General features: G+C 40.3%; 1 protein-coding gene across 1 annotated transcript in view; it reads right to left on the minus strand.

Annotated features, from left to right (window-relative positions):
* Positions 1-2,269: 2,269 nt before the first annotated feature.
* Positions 2,270-16,817, minus strand: part of LOC134210454 (uncharacterized) — an 18,686-nt gene continuing 4,138 nt past the window's right edge. The window contains exon 3 of the mRNA XM_062686499.1: positions 2,270-2,301. Within this exon, the coding sequence (XP_062542483.1) occupies positions 2,270-2,301 (32 nt within the window). The remainder of the gene's footprint in view (positions 2,302-16,817) is intronic.

Here is a 16,817-nt window from a genome sequence, read left to right on the forward strand (position 1 = left end):
AAATAACGGAATTATTTGATGAAGTCTAGAGGAGGCGGAGCAATTGAACTCTACCCTTGACAAATGTTGGAGTTCTAAATGTAAACAACAGTGTTAATTTTCTACCACCTGTCACATGGCGAGGAATTCTGCACACTTTGTTTGATAATGATAAAATTAAACACCAATCATGTAGCAATATAACATGTGGATGCTTTTGAGATACCTGTTTGATTAAAGGACACGAAAAAGAATCATTTGCAGTAACTAATAATATATGTCGCATTAACGATTGCGCCCTAACAGGGGCTTCTATAAGCTGATGCAGAGTATTACGAGCCACGCAACAGGCGTATGAGGTCCTGGACAAGTCCATTTTTCTTCACTTGTTAGCTTACTTCCAGCACATATTCATAGTTTGGTTTCTGTACTGCCATATCGGTTAATATGTCATGAATATTAAATATCAGGCTTCAGAATTCTCACCATGAATAAAAACCTACGATTAATCCATTGCGGAGTGTGTTTTTTATGGCCCCTGCGAGGAAGTTTCTCACACAACATTTTATCTGGATAGAATGAGGGTGATAAATTGTGAGCGCTTGATAATTTAATTTTAATCCACAAATTTTCCTTGTCACCACCGATAAATGCTTATTTACGTATGAATGCAACGGGTTTTCGACCCAAAGCATTTTAAAATGTTCAGAGCGCGCACTAAACCATTCCACCCATGAAATGATTGAGCAGGAAAACTGCTGTATTGAACCTTCTGCTTATCGTATACCGTCAGATTCTAATCAGCTGTGAGGCAAAGTAAGCAGATTTGATTTTTCGCGAAACATGGAAAAGGATAACAATTTTTCGCATCTACATCACTAGCTGGAGTTTATCGCCTGTAATTTATCCGATAAAATGCATGTGGAGTGATCAGTTGTCGCTTGAGTGAGTGAGAAACTGGTTTCCTGATACTTAAGTATATCTCTACAAATTGTTATCAACATTTCAAACACATTTTTTAGTGAGTTAGACTAGTACACACAGAATGAGCGATTTTGTCCGTGAGACAAATTTCAGAGGAAGGTGTTTTATAAGAAACATAGCTGAAAATATTTACCTTGCTTCACCAAAATAAAATTTACTCAAATCGAATGACAAGTAGGCAGAATAACATTATTCTTTACAAAGCAACATCTCTGCATTAAAATATAAAGATGCTCAAAACGGTACTGACCCATCTTGCCCTACTTTACCCTTAATATTGGCAAATATTTAGGATTTTTTCTTTTTGGTTCATGTACACCAAACTCAGCTCAAAATAGAAATTCATCTAATGGGAACTCCAATATTTAACGAAAAGAATAATTTAAAATAATCAGCCTCTAAAAATACACAGTTGAATTTTTCACATCATTCATCGACTCATTCAATGAACCCATACCAGAGCTCATATGGGCACAATTCAAATGTACTAGTCGATCGCATCCGATTGGGTTGGCGGTAAGGGTTTGACTGGCATTCGACAACCTCTTCATGCCGAAGATTCCTTCCACCGAGGCATGTTGAGTCAATTTCTGGCTTTTGCTGACATATCTTGACGCGCTTAGGCGATGGTTTGGCTTTGATGATGGCAGAGACTGCTCACTGCGTTTGTTTGATCGTTTGTCTGATGTTGTTGCCTGCCGCCTTGATTGCCATTTTTTCAGCTCACGCTCAGCCGCTTCTTCTTTAAATCGCAAGGATCTCCGAGATGTTGATCGAAAACAATTCCACGTTTGTTTGCAGATAGCTTTAGCGCCATCTAACGAGGACTTCGAGATTCAAAGCTAGTTCAGGATGGAAGCATAAATTTATGTACCAGTATTTGCTTTTTTGTCCGCATACCAGTTATCCGGGACCTCAATGTTAAGCTTCACGGCGAACTGGTAAGCCAACCGCGCAATTCTTCGACGCTTGTACCATAGTGATGCATCGCGTACTTCAAAATGTTCTCGACTAAATAGTTCTCCTGGGCTATTGAGAAAACCTAAAATGAATCAAATAATTATTCATTATTCACGTAGAAGGTGGTAGAACACAATTTACCTGATTCGATGGGCACGTTGGTTACATTCACGCACGAAAGTCAATAGTTGACCATCATCAACTTTCTCAACGTCAGCGAAATTTGCTTCTACTTTTTCAAGTAGCCCTGAAGAGTAGTCCGAGGAATCGAATACGCCTTAGCAATCGAATTTGTCGTCCTCTTATCCACGAACATCTTTTAATGGCTTCCACCAACGCATTGAAACTATATTTGGCGATTTTTCGGTTTAGACATGACTAAACGAAAGAATCCAAAAAATGCAAAACAATTAAAATAGATGTTGAACTTGAACTGATTTCTCATGACCTCTCATAGCATCCAAATAACAGTGGTTCTTGGACCACAGATCGTTAAAAGATTCCTGAACCACCTAATAAAGCATCCCAAACGCTATTATAGATTTTATCACAAAATATTGAGAAGAGATCCAGAAAGGCAATCCCCTAGCATTCAAATTTAGGATAGCTGAAAATTCGTATTTTACTAAGGAAGTGCCAAAACTCTATAATAATAATATAAAGATTACCCTGGCGGATTTCCAAAGAATCCTTCAAATTCAGAGTTTTTTCCGATAATTCCGAAAGCATCTCCGGGATTTCAAGTTATGTCCAAAATTCAAGAATCTTCCAAGAATTGTCTCGTTCTTAGAATCCTCGAGGTTTCAAAGTTTTAGCAAAAATTTGAGAGCAGGTAATAGAAGGTGTTCTTCTAACAACGAATGTTTTCAGATTCAACGGAATTCATTGCATTCGAGAGTCAAGAATTCAGGACATTAATTTAAATTCTCTACACTATAAAATAACTCTCAGTGTTGTAGAATTACTCTAAAAATCTTAATCATTGGCCCGTATGAATAAAAAGTAGTAAAATATGTATGCAATATGTAGTAACTACTTTGTAGTAAGGTCCACATGGTAAAGTTGATTTGGTATGATAATAAACTTTTCGAACATAGTAGTAAATACTAATTTCGAAAATAAAGAGTAGTATTTGCTACAAATCATCTTCAAAATTTTGATTTGTTTTATGTTTTGTTGTTCATGTTGCAGTTGTTCCTACCATATTTATTGAAAGTTCAAATTCAAATTAAAAAAGCTTAGCCTGGAGGGAAATTTTGATTCTGGGCAAGAATTTGATATTTTTCATCGCGTATGCTTTGAGTTCGGGAATTAAATCCAACGGTTTTTTCGGCAATTTTCCGACACGCAGACGCTGTTTGGTATATATGTATTAAAATCACGTTTGTTTTAACGTAATTCATTTTTTACGGAACTATTTTAAATTTAGATCTTTGTGGGTTCTCACGCGATTTTTTGTTATTTTACGCGGTTTTTTTTATTATAGTCAGGGTACGTAAAATAAATATTCAAGTTTATAGTTGACCGTGGTTATAATCGTTGATATTTTGATCTGGTTTTGAATCTGCTGTTTTGTTACACGATGTTAGGTACATCGCATTTGCTGTTCAAGCCGCTTCTCCTCGTGATTCGATTCACTCAAATCCTCTTGAAGTCGCCTCGAGGAATCAAGTCATGAAATTAAACTTGAATATTCGACATTGGTGTTGTGTAGCAACATATCTCACTAACACCAATAAAAATTTCATGTTCTGATTGCTTTGACATTTCGCAGCTTCGTTATTTCATCCGAATCAAAGATGTCCGCCACGATTTTTCAGTTTGGTCATGAAAATTTAAGAACATCATCGGCAAATCGAATAAAAAACGATGTAAATAATCACCTAATTCAGTGCATATAAAGTAGCCAACGCAAAGTGTAATGGAAATTTTCTTCGTTCAACAACAGCTATTTTTGCTAAGAAAGTCTATTGACTGCCTGTCTTGATTGGACTACAGGTGGGAAGGATCAACCCACTGGAACTTGTCCCCTGAATGGAAAATCGTGGTACTTTGGTGAGGTGAGGTTTGCTGATATAGAGTCAACTTGACGCATTTTTTTGTAACTTTACAGAATTCTTCCACATTGTCGATACTATTATACGGATTCTAAAGCAGACGAATTCCGAATATTGAAGGCACTACAACGGTCTGAGCTGGAGGTATGCGGAGTGAATGTGTCACATTTCGATGAGTTGATTTATTCGATGGTATCACGACGTATATGCTGGATTGCGACTTTGCAATATGTATGCTCTGATGGGATCTATAGCTTTGGGAAAACCAGAGCTCCAGTCTCCTGATCCTCCCCTACATGGACCTGAATAATTTCTACGACGTATGGCGAAAAACAAGCTGAAAGGTGGAGCTCGGATAGTGATGATACAAACTTCTAATCGAGGTATCTTTTCCGTCGCTATCCATCCGTCTATTCAGTCCTCATTTGATCATGGATACTGTGGATTATAGATAGGAATATAAGCAGATGAGTAAAGATAAATCCTATGTCTCCAAACGAATCGTCAAACGTTCCAAACGAGCATACGACGTCACGATTTAATGGAAACGCGTTAAGGGCTGTGATGTCTACGCGTGTGCATCGGCAAAAAAATTTGACTGCAGCCATGCTTGCTCATCTATAGATTCTACTATCTATACCGCGGATACAACAGCCCAAGAAGGGCAAATTTTCCAACAAGGTGGTTCGTAGATCTGTCGTCGGGGTAGCTAGATACCAAGATAAGTATTGAGTTTCTTGTACATTAGTAGGTAGGTATGGTTCGGAAATTCCTCAGATTCTTTTCTGGAATGCTGATCGCATTGCTTGACTAGTTGAGATGCTTTGATAAAATGAGTTGCTTGATTGATAGGACTGCAGAGGCTTAGAATGAATGATCGGTTCGACTGCTTTGATAAGTTGAACTGCCTGATTGTTTCATTTGATTGCTAGTTTATAACCCTGATTGCTAGAATGATCTGAAGTGATTGGATTGGTGTTTTCGATTGAATGGTATTTCTAAGAATTGGATCTGAATTCGTCGTGCAGATATTCTACTAGAATTTCTGCGTGGGATTTTACATTTGCTATTTTATTTATGGAACTTTTTACGAATTCTTCTGAAATATATATATCCTTCCTACACTAAACCAAACTGTTGATATATATTCTAGCAAAAGCGCATAGTTTATAAAATGGGGCAAGAATTTTCATTCTATGTGCGACTAATAAAATATATGAGTTGTAATTATAAAGATATTATGCCTAAAATAGATTTGAAGTATGAGGAAAGTAAACAATGTTTAAGGGAGCGACAGTCTTGAAGAACATAAATTCAGTACAATTGGAATTATGGACGTACGGGGAGAAACTACTCGTGTATTATATTTTACTATTATATCCATTACTCAGCTTTCCGTCATTGTACTACAGGCAACACCTGCATCGGAATACATGTCATCAATTGGGCTTCGCGAGAATTCGGAATCAGCAGTTCTATCTCGCGATTCTGGAGGAAGTAATCGTAAGTTAAAGATAACTATTTTGTGAGCCAAAACACTTTAAATTCTTATATTACAGAACAGAAAGATAGCTCAAATCAACCTGGTCAAATATGAAAAACTAAAAAAGAGGAACTAGGACGAGAATCCGGACTTAGATACATCGAGCGACATACAATATTTCATGAAATCATCCGATCAATTTGTCCGGGCCGGTAAAATGGAAGGGCCAATCAGAAGACCAGCAGAAGGAAATGATTTTATTTGAGTCGTGAAACCTCCATTGAAACGATTAGCTCTGTAAGAGGACTGTCGTACGTATTCGGATCATCGTCTACCCCTCATTAAACAATAAAAATCACCGCTCACCATATTATCCGCATTCGTTCGGCTCCCCAGCATGGCAAGATATAAGGCGTCAAAGAGGTTAAAAAAACTGAATAAATTAATACTTTAATCAAAATGTCTATTTCAACATGATTTAAAAATTATCTCTCCAAACTGAATAAAGCAATGCCCAAGGTAGGCCATTTTCATTACACTATATTATTTTCATTATGTAATAAATGTAAACCATTTGAGCGTTTTAATATGAACTCAAACATGCACATAAAACCCATCTTGACGATATCGGTAATAATTCATTAGCATTGCACATACTTTTCATGTCCGAAAGTAATCATTTTTATGCAGGGCATATAATTGTAATGCGTTTTATTTGAGTGTAGAATATCAGGAAGCTATTCCTGGAGTTCCAGAAATTTTCTCCGGTAATAGAACTGAAATTTCTTTAGGAATTGGAATGTCATCCGAATTTCTGGAGAATTGTTTCAAAACTCGTCTGAAGTTTTTGCAAGTCTTAATAAATACTTCTCGGTTCCAGGAGTTGTTCTCATTTGTTGCCTTGATTGGCGGTGATTTATATTGGTATTCTCCGTGAAGGAATTCACAGGAGTTTCTAGAGGCATCCTCAAAGTGTATTTCCAAAGGAGTTCGTAGCAATTCCTCGGAAAATTCCCGGAGAAGGTAGAGAAGGTATCAAGAATTTTCGAAGTTCCACGAAGAATTTCTCCTGATTTCTGTGAATTCCTCTGGAAGTTCCTGCGGAATTTTCGAATTTGTAAATCCCCTGTCAGAGGGTCCTTCGAGAATAATCTTTCAAAAGTTCCTTTGTGAGTTACGAAGTTTCTTTGGGAATTCTTTATGGAATTTTTTTCGCTCGATTGCTTCCGAGAATTTCTTCGAAATTTCCTCCGAGAGTTTCTTTTGATTTCTTCGAATTCTTCGTGAATTCATCCGAAATCCATTGGGACAATTTCTCCAGGAATTCTTCGAAATTCATACAGGGATTCGAAATTTCCGAGAACTCCTATGGAGAATTCTCCAGTATTCTTCCTTGGGGAATTCCTTCAGGAATTCATTGATATTCCATCGAGAATTCCTTAAGGTATCTCTTCGAGAATTGCTTGGGTATTGCTTTCGAATTCTCCGAATTTCTCCGAGAATTCTTTGAATTTCTGAATTTCTCCGAGAATTCCTTCGAGAAATCCTCCGAGAATACCTTCAGAATCATCCGAATTCCTTCGAGAATCCTCCGAAATTCCTCCGGGAATTCCTCCGAGATTTCTTTCGGGAATTCTCCGATTTCCTTCGGGAATTCTCCCAGAATCTTTGGGAATTTCTCCGAAATTCCTTCGGAATTTCTCCGAAATTCTTCATTCTCCGGAACCTTCGAGAAATCCTCCGATAATACCTTTAGAATTCCTTCGAGAATCCTTCCGAATTTTCGAGAATTCCTTCGGGAATCTCGAGAATCCCTCCAAGAATTCTCTCGAGAATCCCTCCGGGAATTCCTTTTCCGAGAATCCCTCTGAATTCCTCTTCAGGAATCTTTCCGGAATCTCCGAGAATTCCTGTCGGAATCGAGTTCCTTCGAATTCCTTCGAATCCTCGAATTCCTCGAATCTCGATTCCTCCGGGAATTCCTTCAAATTCCTCAGTTCCTCCGAATTCCTCCTCCGAATCTCCGAATTCCTCCGGACTCCGAATTCTGCCTCCGAATTCCTCCGGATTCTCCGAGAATCCTCCGAATTCCTTTGGGGAATTCCTTCGAATTCCTTAGGGAATTCCTTCGAATTCTTCGGGAATCTTTGGGAATTCAGCGAGAATTCTTTCGAATTTCGAATTCTTCGAGAATTCCTTGGGAATACCTTCGAGAATTCTTGGGAATACCTTGGAGTTCTCGAATTCCTTTGGGAAATTCTTGGGAATTCCTTTCGAATTACTTGGAATTCCGTCGGAATTCCTCTGAAGTTTTCGATTCCTCCGAATTTCCGAATTCTTCGAATTTCTCCTGGAATTTCTCAATTCCTTCTGGTAATTTCAAGAATTTCTCCAGGAATCTCTTCGGGAATTCTCCAGGAACCTTCCAGGGATTCCTCCGAAATTCCTTCGAAATTCCTCTGAATTCCTTCGAGAATTCCTCCAGAATTTCGGAATTCCTCCGAAATTTTGGAATTCCTTCGGAACTGGAAATTCCTTCGCAATTTTTCCGGGAATTCCTTCGAGATTCTCCAGGAATTCCTTCGGGATTCCTCCAGGATTTTTTTCGATTCTCCAGAATTCTTCTGAAGTTCCTTTCGGAATTCCTCCGGAAATTCCTCCTGAATTTTCGAATTTCTCCGAACCTTTGGGAATTCCTCCTGAAATTCCTTCGAATTCTTCGAATCTTCCGGAATTGTTCAGGTCTTCCAGACCGTTCGAATTCCTCCAGGAATTCTTCGATTCCTCCAGGAATTCCTTCGAATTCCTTCGAATTCCTCTGAATTCTTTGGGGAATTCCTCTGGGAATTCTTCTCGAACTTCATGGAATTCTCCGGAATTCGCGGTGAATTCCCTTTCGAGGAATTCAATTCTGAAGGATTTGAGGAATCTTTGAGAATTTTGAGAGGGAACTTTGAATTCCTTTCAGAGAACTCAGGTTCTGGAAGAATTCGAAAGGAATTCCGAAAGAATTCCTGAAGAGACTCAGGAATTCCTGAGGAATCCGAAGGACGAACTTGAATTTCGAGAATTCCTGCAATCTGGGAATTTCAATTCAATTCTTCGAGAATTCCTCCGAAATTCTTCGAATTCCTCCGAATTCCTTCGAATTCCTCCGAATTGTTCGAATCTCCAGGAATTCCTTCGGGATTCTCCAGGAATTGCTTCGATTCTCCAGGAATTCTTCGATTCTCCAGGATTCCTTCGACCTCCAGGAATTCTTCGATTCCTCCGAATTCCTCGGAATCTTCGAATTTTCGAATTCCAATTCCGAATTTTTGGAATTCTTCCGGAATTCTTCGAATCCTTCGAATTCTTCCGGAATTTCCTCCGTGAATTCCTTCGAATTCCTCTGAATTCTTCGAATTCCTCCGGTCTTCCTGAATTCCTCCGAACTCCCTTCGAAATTCCTCCAAGAATCCTTCGAATTCCTCTGGGAATTCCTCCGAATTCCTCCGTGAACCTTCTCCTAGAATTCTCCGCAATTTCCGGAATTTCAAAGGTATTTCCAAAGGAGTTCGAGCAGAATTCTAAATCTTCGGAGAAGTAGAGAAGGTATCAAGAATTCTCTGAAGTTCTACGTAGAATTTCTCCGGATTTCCTCTGTGAATTCCTCTGGAAGTTCCTGCAAATTTTTCGAATTTAAATCCCGTAAGAGGTCTCGAGAATATCTTAAAAGTTCCTCGGAGTTCCGGAAGTTTCTTGGGAATTCTTACGAAATTTCTTTTCTGCCGACTGCTTCAGAATTCTCTTCGAAATTTCTCCGAGAGTTCCCTTTTGACTCTCTTCGGGAATTCTTCGTGAATTCATCCGGAAATCTTTTGGGAATTTGCTTTTGAGTATCCTCTGAATTCTTCCGAAATCTCCAGGAATTTCTCTGAAAATTCTCGTGAACAGGAATTCTCTGAAAAATTCTCCGAGAACTCCGTGAGAATTCCTCCAGTACTTCTCTTGGGAATTCTTCAGGACTTCGGATATTCTCGAGAATTTTCTAGGGTTTTCCTTCAGAATTCCTTTGGGTATTCCTTCGGTATTCTTAGGGAATTCCTCCGAATTTCTCCGAGAATTCCTCAAATTCCTCCGAATTCTTCGAGAAATCCTAGTAAATTCCACGAATTTCTCTGAATTCCTTCGAGGAACCTCCGGATTCCTTCAGGAATTTCTCCAGAATTTTCTGAGAATCCCTCCGAAATTCTCCGGGAATTCCTTCAGGATTTCCTCCGGATTTCTTTCGGGAATTCCTCCGGGATTTCTTCGGGAGTTCTTTTTCAGGACTTTGGAAATTCTCCGAATCCTTCGAGAAATCCCCGATAATACCTTCAGAAATTCTCTGGAATTCCTTCGAGAATCCTCCGATTCCTTCCGAATTTTCCGAATTGTGTCGGAATTATTGAAGTCTTCGAATTCCTCTGAGTTCCTTCACCCTCCAAATTCTCCGGAATACTCTTAAATTTCTCAATCTCCTGAATCTTCAGAATTCTCCTGAATTTTCGGAATCCTCCGAAATCTTTGAGAATTTCTTCGAGGAATCTTTGGAATTCCTTCGAATTTCCGAAATTCCATCAGAATTCCTCCGAAGTTCTTCGAAATTCCTCCGAGAAATCCGAATTCTCCATGAGAATCTCTCCAGAGCTTCCCTTGGGAATTTTCAGGAATCTTGGGATATTCCTTCGAGAATTCCTTAGGGTATTCCTTCGAGAATTCCTTGGGGATTCTTCGGGAATTTTGGGAATTCCTCCGAATTTTTCGAGTTCTTCGATTCAAATTCCTTTCGGAGAAATTTCAGAATTCCTCCGGAATTCTCCGAATTCTCGAAACTTCCGAGAATAATTTCTAGGAATTCTCCGGGAATTTCTTCGAGAATCCTCTCCGAGAATCCTCCGGAAATTCCTCCGGGATTTCTTTTCGAGAATTCTCCGATTTCCTTCGGGAATTCTCCAGGAATTATTTTGAGAATCCTCCGAATTCCTTCGAGCATCCTCCGAGGATTCCTCTGAAGTCTTCAAATTCCTTCAAGTTTCTCAGGAATTCTCTGAGTTCCTTCGAATTCCTCCGAATTCCTTCGATTTCCGGGAATCTTCGAATTTTGGGAATCCTTCGAATTCCTTGGGAATCTGTAGAAATTCTCCGAAGGAATTGCATAGAGCAACTTCCGGAGGAATTGCCGAAGCAATTTCTGGAGAAATTGCCAAGCGAATCTCCAGCAGTTGCTGAAAAGCTCTGGGAATTTCCATGAGGAACTGGAAGATTCACAAAGAAACTTCCGGAGGAATTTCGAAAGGAACTTCCCTGAAGAATTCTGAAGCAACTTCCGAAGGAAGCTTTTGAAGTCTATATCTTTCGAAGGAACTTTGCGTTGAATTCCGGAAGACCTTCCGATGGAAATCACGAAGGAATCCCTGAAAGAGCTTCCCGGAGAAATTGTTGAACTTCCGGAGCATATCCCAAAGAAACTTCTGGTTTTGCTGAAGGAACTTTTGGTGCAATTGTTGAAAGAAATTTGAAGGATTTCGAAGGGTTTTGCGATGGAATTCTGAAGGAACTTCCAATGGAATTCCTCGAAAGAATTAGCGGAGAGACGGTTAAAGAACTTTTGAGGAATTGCCAGAGTATTTTTAAGGAATTGGAAGAATCCGAGCATATCCCAAAGGTACTTCTGGAGAAACTGTCGAAGGAACTTTTGTGCAGTTGCGAAGGAATTTTGGAGAAACTTCCAACTGATACAAATTACGAAAAATACCAGAAAGAACTACCGAATGAATTTCGGGAGAATCTCAAGGAAAGAAACTCCCGGAGGAATTGCCAAACCAACTTCGAGGAATCGCTGAAGGAACTTCCGGAAGTGTTCTCGAAAGAACTTCAAAGGAATTTCAAAGGGTCTTGCGGTGGAATTCTCGAAGAATTTGAGATGACTGAAGGAACTCCAGGGGAATTCTAGAGAGAGCTTGAGGAATTTCCGAACGAACCTTCGGAGGAGTTCCCATTAGTATTTAGAGGGGGAGTTCCTGAAATTACTTGCAGAAATTTTCTGCGATGATGAACTCCCATGAATTTCTTTTCAGAACCTCCAAAATTTCTTCTTGGATGCTCAAATGTCTCTGGGGCATTGAAGGTTATCCTTCTGCGTTTCGATTTAAATTTTGTAATTTATACAGTCCAAAGAGCTTCAGAAACTTCAAAAGAAACTTTTGGATTCTTAAGAATCCGTCAGAAATGCCGAAGGAACCTTCTGATATTCAGAGGAAGATTTAAATAAATTCCGGAGAAATTTAGAAGCAATCTACAAGAATCGTCGGTGAGTTCCTATATAAATTTCCGGAGTATTTGTAGTTAATGCTGGAAGTAATTTATCAACAAATGCTTGATAAATTGCCCAGAGATGCTACCTATATTTCTTAACATACCTGATACAAGTCCTGAGGGTTTCAGAAGGATATTCCACATTCGTCAAGAGTATCACAAAGGTGATTCATGAGTTTAACCATATTATAATTCTTCATCATCATCAGATTAATTTCCTGTTTAAAATTAAATTTATTTCAGTAGATCCTGGATATAGATGTGCAAATTATAAATACAGTACATTTTAGTATCATTCATTGATGTATTCCTTTACAGATCCAGATCCGAACGGCTAAGATCTGCCTCGGAAGGTGGATGCTGTTGAGGTTGGATGAGTTCCGATGCCACTATCATCGGACAGATCTATTCGTCTGCGAATGAAGCACTTTCTTCCTATGATCCCATCAGAACAGTCAGTTGTGGTCAGCGGTTTTATTTAAATTATGATAATTTTCAATAAAATTACGTACTTGACACCATATTTTCAGAAGTATTTTGGTATCAGCACTAGCATTCCAAGGGTAACTGTTTTTAAAAAGCCTCTCGCCAAGCGAAGAGAGATTGTTTAAAAATCAGCGAGCTTTCTTGGTGATGGTCTGATGAAAAATATTTTGAATCAAAAAATAAGAAGAAGAACCGCAAAAGTAGTCAGACAAGGGTCCGACGTTCTATAGTACGACGTCAAACCCACATCAGGCTGAGACGTCAGTCAGTTTTCATGTTCGAAGTCGGACGGGCCTGACGCAAACGGGTAGAATCGCGAGATGTAAGGCGGATCCTCTTGCTCTGCCTCTCAGATAGGCTGTCTCACTGATCGTGGCTGATGTCAAGCTCCTGTCAGACCTCAGATTTCTCAGAGGGATGTTTCGTCGAAAATTTACGTCCACTTCCAAAAATCGATTTTACTGGGGGACGTACCGTTTCTGTCGAATCATTTTAATTATTATTTATCAGGCTAAGGCCGGAGTGGCCTGTGCTGCACAAAAGTTTTCTCCATTCAGCTCGGCAGAAGGCTGCACTCGCCAACCACGCAGTCTGCGGAGGGTCCGCAACCGTCCTCCACCTGATCGATCCACCTTGCCGCTGGCACCTCGCCTTCTTGTTCCCGTTGTTCGTTGACGAGAACCATTTTCACAGGATTTCTGTCCGACATTCTGGCCACGTGTCGGCCCATCCGCAGTCTTCCGATTTCGAATCATTTTAAATAACGCGTAGAAAAAACTTCCATAAAATCCGTATAAATACCAGCGTATGTCCCAAAATTCTGAAAATAATTCATCGTAAAAACGACGCGTAAAAAACTAGTAAAAACCGACCCCACTATCTAACTTTTGATAAATAACACTCAATCTATCGTTAATTTAATTTGGTGGTTATTTCTAATCGTAAACACCTTTACCATTTAGGCAAATTTTAAACCGTGCGATGGAATAACCCATAACTTTGTAGCAAGCTCCTGAGCAGACTACAAACAATTTGTAGTATTTACTCGCTTTTATCTGTTCAACTGTCAACAAGTCTTCCAAAAGTAGTATGTCTGAAATTAGTAAAGTAATGTTATTCATTCGTTTTGCTACAAAAGTAGTAAATACATAATTGTGTATTGATTACTACTTTTCTTATACTTTACTACTATAAGTGTGGATTACTACTTTTTATTCATACGGGCCATTGTTTTCTGTCAGCGCGAGCAAACAGATACGATTTTAAGGAAAACGTCGCTTTGAGTCATGCACAGTGCTATGAAGTGCATCTACGTTTCACTCTTGAAGAAGATCATTTCTGGAGATCAAGATGCGAACCTCCTGGCGAAGTAAGCATTTTTCTAAAAGGATATCCAACAGGATAATGTTATCAATCAAATAAGGCCTAAAGTTTAATCAAAACAACGTTCAAATTGATTAAGTAACATTGTCTTTTTTCATTGGCATTAATTAAATCCTTTACTTGGACATTGCTGCCTTGCAGCTTAGTGTTCATAAAGCACTCCACAGTTATTAAATGCGAGGTTTCTAAGCCAAGCTACCATTTCCTGATTCGTGTATGAGTCCAAACGACATGATGCTATCCTCAACAGCTTGCTTAGTAGCGTGCATTTTACCACGAGGGTCCGGAAAATTATGAGCTCTTAGTAGCCGTGCATCTTAGCGCAACGAGGTCGAGGAAATTTTATCGTTCTTCCTGGCAAAAGTATCATCCTGCTAGCTTTATAATAGGTTATTTGCAAGAGGGTGCTAGATAATAGACGACAGTTTTATGAAATTTCATTACAATATTCTTGGATATGCAAAGAATGTTTAGGCAAATTCGAGCATAATCGTAGAGTGGGGCTGAAGGGGAAAACGCAAACTTCGTCCGATCAAGTGAGATCATAGGTTTTTCTTGAATCGTTTTGGGACAATCAACTGTGCAAAATATGGCAGGATTGGTTGCGACTCGATGCCGCATCGCGTTTTAAATTTACATGGAAATTAGTATGGAAAACGTAGTTTTTGACATTTTTGCTCTTAGCGGCTTCAATTTATCATCAATCACGTGACTCAATACGTTAGTATACAGCCTGGAAGATGCCGAAAGACTTGTTGGAGTACGCACTGAAAGGTCTACAAAAATGTTATTACGTTCGAAAATGATTGTTTTAACCATATGAAGAAATCAATGTTTCTGCCAGCACTACCGGACAACATGTAATTGCGACAAACCACCATTTTCGTTTAGAATTTTATTGGAAATCATTCGAATATCTCCCATTAGCTCCAAAGTACTATAAAATCAATAAGTTTGAAATAACACTCAGTTAAATTATTGCCCACGTAGTTCGGCAGTGCTGGCAGAATAAATGATTTTTGCATACAGAACACTCAATCTCTGAAGCGTTATAACTTTTTTTGTGGATGTCTGCAACGCCTTCTTCAGTTTCTGGCATCCTTTGGGTTACATTTTACGTAATGTGCTGTCGTTGATGAACTGAAAACTCAGTAGAAATGCAAAATATACTTTCTCCCATACAATTTCCATAAACTTCAAACGCGATGCGGAAAGCGAGGAAGCAACCAATCGGTCCCAAATTCTGCACAGTTGTTCAGACCCAGAATCTTGAAAACCATTGATTTGAAATGACATGACGACCCACTCTAATAATCAGTCATAAAAACCCCTGACAATATAGAACAAAACCTGCCAATATTACACATACATATAATGAATGCTAAATGGTAATTGGCTTTTGAAACCTCGTAGTTAATAAAAGTGCAAGTGATGAAACATTAATTTGCGAGATGACAATGCCCCATTATTGAGGGATGTAATGCCAATGAGAAAAGAAGAAAATTGGTGTCTACCGTGCACGTTTGGTGACAACTGATTACACATGAATCCAATAATTATAATATTGTTGAAGCCATCTCATTGGGGGCAGCAGGGACTATGTCCAATGGCTTGACGATCCCTCCCCAGGCCATCTGCGAGTTGTGGGGCTTGTGTGACAGTGGGCCCTGTTACCTATAAAAGCTGCAGTATCGCAAGTAGGCCCCACAAAAGCGACCTGTCTGCCAGGCAGCCCAAGTCCTGGTGTTAGGGGACGCTAAACAGCCCTGACACGACGACCTCCGAAGACAGGAGGTTTGCGAGGCCCAAAGCCGCCTGAAAACATAATCATTACGAACAATATAAGAGATAATGCGACTGGATATAATCGACAAGACCTAGGCAACGAACAGGATCACGGAACCGCAACTTCGACGTCGTTGCTGCAGAATTTTCTGGACAGAAAGTGTGAAAAGCATCGAGCGGTACCTTCTACCGCTGGGTACCACCGAGAGCTGGGAACCGGCCATAGTGCTGGGTAAGATGCGCCATCGGGAGGGGCAACCAATCAACGCAAGGATATGGTGTTGAGGATTAAAGCGCGTTTCTTCAACTATAGCATCATCAAAATGCACTGCCCACACGAAGGAAGATACCGATCACACCGTGCACACCGTATCGAATGACAACGGCCAACGATGCATAAACTTCGCAGCCTCCGCGGAATGGTAGTCCGCAAAAATATCCACAAGGCCACATGGAGATCACCTAACCAAGAAACGGAAACCAAATCGACCACGTTCTAATCGATAAATTTTCTCCGGATCACGCAACGTCCGCACTACGCAGTGCGAATATTGAATCCGACCACTACCTCGTTGCAGTATGCCTGCTCCAAAACTCTCGACGGTGTCAACATCGTCGAAGTCGGACGCGGCTAACATTGGGCGGCTAAGAGGTGACAGCCCAAGAATACGCGCAGAGCTGGAAGTGGCACTCCCAACGGAAGAGCAGCTAGCAGCGTCTCTTGAAGATGGCTGGAGATATTCGATCCGCCATTGGTAGCACCGCAACAGCTGCACTTGGCACGGTGCCCCAGGATCAGAGAAACGACTGGTATGACGGAATGTGAGCAGTTAGTAGAAGAAGCAGCATGGGCGAGATTACAACACCGCACGAGGGCGAATGAGGCACGATATGAACGGGCGCGGAAACAAACAAAACTCGAGCGCCAGCAGGAAGATCGAGACCGTGAAGAGACGACAACGACCGCGCCAATAACACACGAAAGTTCGAAGTGAACCGTTCAGTGGGCCACGTGCCACAGCCTGATATGTGTAAGGACATAAACGGGAACCTTCTACGGACGAGCGTGGGTGACCCAAGGGTGGCGGCAGCACTACGAAGAACACCTGAATGCCGATGGCAGACGAAGATGGCGGTACAGGATGGACCTGGGAGAACGCGCGCAGGACATAATTCTACCGGCCGAATCTCAGAAAATCCAGGAGGAGATTGGCCGGCTGAAAAACAAAGTTTCTGCATTGCCAACTACCAGGAGAGCTATTTAAACACGGTGAGGCACGGCTAAAGCGCTGCACTGGGTCATTACCAAGATTTGGGAGGAGGAAGTTTGTCGCAGGAGTGGATGCCTCGCGGTGTCGTGT

Source organism: Armigeres subalbatus, chromosome 2 (assembly GCF_024139115.2).
Source record: "Armigeres subalbatus isolate Guangzhou_Male chromosome 2, GZ_Asu_2, whole genome shotgun sequence".
Taxonomy (NCBI): Eukaryota; Metazoa; Arthropoda; class Insecta; order Diptera; family Culicidae; genus Armigeres; species Armigeres subalbatus.